Source organism: Oryzias latipes, chromosome 18 (assembly GCF_053564925.1).
Source record: "Oryzias latipes strain Hd-rR chromosome 18, Olatipes_Hd-rR_3.1".
NCBI lineage: Eukaryota > Metazoa > Chordata > Actinopteri > Beloniformes > Adrianichthyidae > Oryzias > Oryzias latipes.
The window spans coordinates 14,054,749-14,062,434 of record NC_136254.1 but is presented as its reverse complement, the minus strand read 5'-3'; the positions used below and the strand labels follow the sequence as shown (position 1 = coordinate 14,062,434).

At 39.4% G+C, this 7,686-nt stretch overlaps 1 protein-coding gene across 3 annotated transcripts in view; it reads right to left on the bottom strand.

Moving 5' to 3' along the window:
• Positions 1-5,685: 5,685 nt before the first annotated feature.
• The window catches only part of htr2cl1 (5-hydroxytryptamine (serotonin) receptor 2C, G protein-coupled-like 1), a 249,902-nt gene continuing 247,901 nt past the window's right edge, over positions 5,686-7,686 (bottom strand). For 2 of the 3 annotated variants that reach the window (XM_078935955.1, XM_078935956.1), the window contains one exon: positions 5,795-7,341. In XM_078935955.1, coding sequence (XP_078792081.1) covers positions 6,772-7,341 — 570 coding nt within the window. In that variant the 3' untranslated portion in view covers positions 5,795-6,771. Of the gene's footprint in view, positions 7,342-7,686 lie in introns of all 3 variants that reach the window. The other variant, XM_078935954.1, reaches the window with a different exon arrangement.

Here is a 7,686-nt window from a genome sequence, read left to right as displayed (position 1 = left end):
GAACAAACGGTCCAGTTTTGCCTGTGCACACCAACCCTGGACGTAATTATTATCTGACATGTTTCCACTGGCTTTCTTACAGTGACTGTCTTCATCTAAATAGTTCTGGTTTAAATCACTGCGCTGAACACAATCAATACACACCACAAAATCCATCTTGGGCAGCAATTATGAGCCACACACAGACAGCTTTACTGGGAACTTAGTTATTATGCTGGAGCAGACTGATGTTTGCTGGTTGTAAAATGTAGAGCTTTTTATTCTGTTAAGACTGACCTTTCTAATTACCGGTACATTTGAATTTATTTTGAAAAGTGTCATTGTGATGCTTGAAAGGCCAATACCATGCTAATCTTAAGCTTTTTATATTAGTATAACAATATCCATCCATATGATTTTATATTAGCTATTTATATTACCTTTGGCACACATCAGAACATTTGTGTATTATTATTAGTTTTTTTCGGCAGTTATTTTCCAACCCGGTGGTAAAACGACTAAATCTCTGAGGCACCGGCTTTCGCTCCATATTGGTGCCGCCCATTTCATGCAGCCAACCTAGAGTCGGCCTCTGCAGCGTGTCTGTGTTTCGGCCATGAAAACAAACAACATCCAAACTTCTGCAAAGATAGATGTGCATATTGTGCACATAAAAGGAAAGCATTTTTGCTGATCACGGCTAGCTCCACAGAGAAAGTGGGTGTTTGGGGGCGGTGCTGACAATGCAGACTTTTCCTGGAAGGGGCTGTTCTCCCTTGTCTACCTCAGCTTGAGGAAACCCACTTGTTTTCATGGGAGGGTCTGGTGCTCAGAGCGCAGGTTTTTAGAGCAATACTCAGAAATGCGTGAACAGATCAAAATACGGCGTGAATCTTCTGCCATCTTGTATTTGTTAAAAATATTCATTTTTGTTGTTCCAACAAGTTTAACTGGAACTTTAGAAATGAAGTGAAGTAAATGGAATGCTGGCACCAGCCTCCAAACTGTTACATACTTGACTTTCTCATCACGCTCACTAAATTACCTTCAAAGCTGTGTCTCAAATTAAAGCGGGTTTTCTTTTACGTTGAGAGGTTGCTCTGGATCCTCATGAGACAGGGGGAGTGCAGCCAATGACCGGAGGAAAATCAATGGTGTGAGCTGTTCAGTCTACCAATGAAGCATTACTTTTACAAGTCCAAGAGCAGTAAAAAGCATTTGATCATTGTTTCATACAAGAAAAAAATACCAATAAAATTGTATATACTATATGGATGTATCTTTTGTACATATTAATCAGGTGAGAGATGGAGCATCAGTTTGACTCATATTTTCTAAAAAAAAAAAATTAGTTTCCTTTTAAACCTTTTTATGGTTCATTCATTCATCTTCTTCCGTTTTGTTCCCTTTCGGGGTCACAGGGCTGCCGGAGCTCCTGGCCACTTGTGGGTGAAGGCAGGGGACACCCTGGACAGGTCGCCAGTCTGTTGCAGGGTCACACATATCACACACCCATGCATGCTCACATTCACATCTATGGACAATTTAGAGCAACCGATTAACCTATGAAGCATGTTTTTGGACGGTGGGAGGAAGCCGAAATAACTCACTCATGCACAGGGAGAACATACAAACTCCACTCAGAAAAGTCCCCCATTGGTGTTCTGTTTCAGGTACCCCAGCCGGGACTTGAACTGGGGGCCTTCTTCCCACTGCGCCACACTAAATCATGCTCATTTGGCGTAACAAACACATCTGCACACATTATGCTGAACAATGTTTAAATAGAAATCTGGGAATAGGTTTAGATTTAAGTTTGCTCAAAATTTTCTGATGCATAATTGCTGCATTAGGTTAGGTGCATAATTGCTGCAGTTGCTGCATAATTGCTATTTATTTATTTATTCATTTATTTATAATTCACTGTCTGAAAAAATATTTAAACTGGAAAAAAATACACATAGACATAAACTGGAAAAAGTGATCTCTTTGGGCAATCCCTTACGATATTTACCTACTTTTTATTTTATTTCAATCAAATTGCTTCAAAGTTTAAAGGCAGGAAGTGATTAAGTCTCTTTCAAATTAGGGTTTCAAACTGAGGTTTTTATAATGAAAAAAGAAATCCTAACAATTTTAAACTTTAAAGTTACCATAATCAAATCTGCGTAAAATTTTGCTCTGATCGTCTTATTCGTGTCTTAAAAAAAGTTTTAACTAAATAAAAAAAAAAAAACATCTAATTTTATCCTTTCATGTTTAAGTTTTACCTAACACCCCCAGCTAATTTAGGCTTATTGCAAAACAGAAGTTTTGAAAATCAGGATAAAAACAATAACATGCAGCTTCACTTCTTCAAAGCTGACTTTGAAGAAACTCAGAATCCTTCTGATAGGCAGACTTAACTTTTTATTGTACTTCTTTCTGCTTTTCTGTACAAATGTTTACGTTTAAATCAAACTTTTAAACATCAGCAAAATATCAAGTTCTATCTCTTTTATATTTAACTTTCGCTCACCTGCCTTTACATGTATATAAACTGAACTGACATGGCATTCATAATTCAAGGGTGCAAACTAAACTCCACCCACCTTCCATCATCTAACCTACTCAACCATAAAAAACTCATTCTAATTTGCTCCTTACACACTTCTTTTGAAGGGCCCAATGAATGAAGTTTGGAGGCCTGAGGATTGCCTGCAGACAGTGGTTGACCTTTGTGCTGCAGCCATCGCTGACCCCACTCCATCATTTTATGTTTCCAATTCATGGCTGACTTACTGTTGTTCTAACTCCCTTTCATTTTGACATAATACGACTGACATCTCTGACACAGCTGGAATCCACTGGGCTCCAGAGATTCTCATTCTTTTACATCTTTGCAGAAGCAGTCTGCTGGCTGAGATGCATGATTATATGAGAGGAAGTGCTGTCAAATGGATGGTTGACGGAATACTTTTTGCTATAAAAAAGCTAGGTGTTATGCTTGTTGTTGTTTTTTTTATTTTTATCCACTGTAGTCAATTACCCATTAACACAAATATTTATTGAAAACAAACAAGAAAGACTGACTGAGAAATATCCAGGTAAGGGCTGCATAAACCTTAATCATTTTAGAGATAGTTAATTAATAGAATTAAATTGAATAACTGGTTTATATGGGAAAAAACATGTACCAAAAGATAATATCCAGGAACTTTGTTTTATTTTTTTTGGTGGAATTTGAAAGCAAATGTTTGGAGGTTGCGAGTTTTTTCTCTCCAGATAATTCATTAAGTCAATGGAAAGCTCACTTTGGCCACATTTACACCAGGAGAGACTGCTGGTTCTCTTCTTTGGTCAGGATTAAGGGTGGGTTTTATCGTTTTTATTTGATTCCGGTTCGTTTTTTCATTGAAAGTGGATTAAAATGTACAAATATGAGGGATGTGTGCAACAGTTGCCCCAACCAATATCCAGAAATCAGTAAAGCAATCATAGAGGTCTTGTATTTAAGTAATTCAATTATTTTGAAAATTACTTTGAATTCAGTGGCAGCAGTACTAAAGTTAGTTTACTTTGTTCTGGATGCTATTTTACAGTTTGAAAATTCGACTGCTGGGCTGTTGACACTGTCTTTGCCATGGGAGAAACAGTTTCTTATTAAAAACCCACTTTGAATAAAATTGTGTTTTTTTTCCTTTTCTTGAGGCATTTTTCTGATAATAGAGGACAAATTGAAAGAAAATTAAACTCAAAATTGCATTTCGGATTATTTATTTATTCAAATAGGTAATCAGGAGCGGCGGAAATAATTGAGTTGGAAAAAGAGCTTATTTTAGGACTTGAAACACGCTGGGCTCACTGTCAGTCCCAACCTGCTAGCTTACAGGGGCTGTAAGCTAGCCGGAGAGGATGGCTTGTAAACAGATGTATGATGCGAAGTATAGGGCTGGTTTGCTCCATGTCAACAGCCCAGCCCACAACCAAAGAGAATTTTTAGTGTACTACTGCCTATCTGCAAAACAACTGTTTTTTCTCTTTTACTTTGGCTTGCGCTTTTACAATAGATCAAAAGATGATCGGAGTGGATCTTCAATGCTCAGTGTTGGTAGCTTGTCAGTTCAATTAAGGTCGATAATGTTAGCACTTAAGTCAAATTTGGAACGGTTTATGTTCACATCATGACGGAGCCAGAGCAGCTGTGTAAGCAGGCCGAGGACACCTCCTCAGATGGATTTGTTTGAGTTTGCATGAATCCATTCCCACTTGTACACTTAGTTTTGGACTAACACGGTAAACAAAGTTTAATTTTGACAGAACTGGATGAATTGAGTGTGGAAAACAGCTGTGTCTGGCCTTTTCTAATGCTGGATGTTTAAAATCACCTAATTCAAAAAGGAAAGGAGGTCCTATGGCACCATTATGATGACCAGGTTTAGCCGATCACCACTAGCTCAGCAGAGAAAGTGGGTTTTGCGTGTGTCAACCTGGGGGTGATGCTGGTAGTGCAGGCTCTTCCTGGAAGGGGCTGTTCCTCTTTTGCCTACATCAGCTTATGAGAACCCACTTGTTTTCGTGTGTTTTTAGAGGAATACTCAGAAATGCGTGAATAGATCAAAATACCACTTTGGGGGTTCTTTTCGTGAGAAATTAACATTATAGTCTTAAAAGCTCAAAAAGTTGATATTGCATGATATCGGCCCTTTAAAAGTCATGCCATGACTGCTTGTTTATGAACAAAGCTGAGAACAATGGTAGAATTAAAAGTATGCCAAGCAACTTCTTCCTATTACTCTTGTTATGCAACCTTGTGTTTTGTAAGCCAGTGTTCTATGGAGGAGCTGTTGACGTTGAATTGTTGTAAAAACATTAACAGGAAGAGGAGAGGTAGCTGTAGATCAATGGATGAGCCATTACCCTATGGGTTAGTCTGAAGCTTAACTGTAGGCGGTACAGTCATTGTATATTTGGACAAGAGACTTTATCTTCATTATTGTAATCATAAGAAACTTGTTAGTCCTGTAAGGTAAAAGAACAAGCAAAACCGAACTTGCTGAACAGATCCAACTAATGATTTTCAGTCTTTTGGTATTAACCTTTTAGTTGCAGGAACAACTTGACTTGTCCATGATCTGCGTGATACAGATGTACACGAGGTTTTTGTAGCCCATCTTCAATATTTAAATAAAAACTCAGGCAGAGTGTTGTCTAACCGTACCTTTCTTTATTTACGAGACATTTACCATGCAAAATCATCTTTGGAGCTTTTAGCGCATTATAATGTTCATTTCTCAAGAAGTTTATATGCACATCATTTGTTGCAAACGTTTGATGTCGTTTGTTTTTGTGGGCCAAAAACAGATACGGTGTCAAAGCTGACTCTAGGTTGACGTCATGACATGGGCAGCACCCACACGGAGCGAAAGGTGGTGCCTCAGAGATCAGTCTTACTTCCAGGTTGGTTGTGTGTCAAAGGTAATATATTATCACATACCTGGATAGTGTTTACTATAAAAGGCTTAAGCATAGCATGGTATAGCATGGTGGGGGACCTGAAACAGAACACCAATGGGGAACGTTTCTGTGTGGAGTTTGCATGTTCTCCGCGTGGGAAACTGTCCAAAAACATGCTTCATAGGTTAACTGGTTCCTCTAAATTGTCCCTAGCTGTGAATATGAGTGAGCATGGGTGTGTGATTTGTGGCCTTGCAACTGACTGGCGACCTGTCCAGGAGGTCCAGATCCCTGCCTGGGATAGACTCTTGCAGCCCTGTGACCCTGAAAGGGACATAAGGGGTTTAGAAGATGACTGAATGAATGAATTGCATGGTACAGGTCCTTTAACTATAAAAATGGTGGAAATCAAATTCAGCAAATTAACAAACTTTTTTTTTTACTCTCTACTATCTTGAAAAGAGCAGAGAAGATGGGAATAGTGGGTTTCTTTGTGTGGGGGTAAGAAATGCACCCATTAACCTTGTCATTTAAACATCCTGCTGAATACTCCAGCTCAACCTCAGAGGCCAGTGTGTCCACCAGAGGGCACTGTGACTCCACCAGAGCACTGGGCACATTTTTGTGCCTCCATCATCTCAAAGAAAACTTTGGCAGCCTTGAGAAAGTTTTCTTCAAAGAAATAATCACTGAATGGTTTGACTAAACATGCTGAGAAGGTTCTTTCAGGCAGCGATCACTGCTGCTGCCACCAAGTTCGGCCCTCACAAAACACTTTTTGTTGAGATTGCATTATCAAGAGCTCAGACTACCTTTAAAGTCATTGTGGGGCTGGAAGTGTGGTTTAACCACAATGACGTAATGGTGGTTTGATGCTGGACTCACTTAAGCAGCTTTGCTAAGGCTGCTTTGCTGTAACCCAAGGTGTCTTAGTGTTGGCTCTATACTGGCTGATTCATTTTTATCCTTGTTCGGGTTTATTACACAGCCCCTTTGAGGTTAACCTTTAATCTAGTACTGACTAGCACATTTACATACATATAAAGCTTTCATTTTTTTTCATCACAAACAAAAATCTACAAGCGGGAAATTTGAAATATTTTGTTTTTCTTATCAAAAGGTCAAAATTCCTCTTTTCATCACCTGATTCCCTTATCCTTTCCCTTTTTTGTCTACTCATGTGTAAGTAGTTCCCTTCTGTGAAGAGAGCTGAGGCTCTTTAATCAAGAGTCCCCTTTATAGGTGTGCAGCTGAACCCTACAGAAAGGTTTCAGTCTGCAAGCATCAGCTGTCAAAGTGCTTTTCAGTTCAGTAAAAAAAAAAAAAAAAAAGAGAGACAGAACGCGACACTGAGCATCACACGCTGCTCGTGTGTTCTCTGGAAGCAGGGCTGTAGCTGATGATTGACAGCTCCTGCTCCAAATCCGTTTCTGGCTCTGTTTCTGAAAGTGCCTCAACTTTATGGCATTCTGAGAGACTGTGTGACACTAATCCGATTTGTGTCCCATCGTCCGTCGTGTCTTCTGGGTCCACCATCAGCCTCCCATTGTCCCCCCTGCTGCCATTGCGACAGTTACTGTTACGGTCCACCCCTGCTTTGTTTTGGCTGCCCATCAGAAGCGGGGTCACAGCGTGTGATGGGCACTGAGGGGGTGCCAGGAGGTTCTTACAACCCTGTCCAGTAGCGTTGGTCCCTTTATACTGGCAGCGAATATAGCTGGAGAAAGCTCTCCTGTAGGTCTTATTGAAGAGGGTGTACACCAGAGGGTTGACTCCGGAGGAGATGTAGCCCACCCAGACGAAGAGGTTGAGGAGGTCATGCAGAAGTGACTCATTGCAGGAGCCACGGCACAAGACGAAGGTGACGTTTGTGATGAAAAACGGACACCACATGATGAGGAAGAGGAAAAAAACTATTCCTAGAACCTGGAGAGAAAAGAAATCATTTGAAAATGAAATTAATTGCAGAAAAATTATAATAAAATGTACATGTTAATTCTTTCATTTTTTCTGACAAAATAAAAACAGAATATAAAATGATTATTATTATACGAAATCTCTTTAATTGCACATCTCCCATTAGAATTTCTATCTTCACTGAGGTAAAAAAACACACAAAAAAAACATATTTTTTTCTTTACCTAAAACATAATTGAATTTATTGGAGCCAATGCTGGGAGAAACTTTGTGACTCCAGCCACAGTCACAGACCCAATTGTCTGGCTGGATAACATCAGAAATGAACTGCTCTGAATATTTCAGATGGAACAT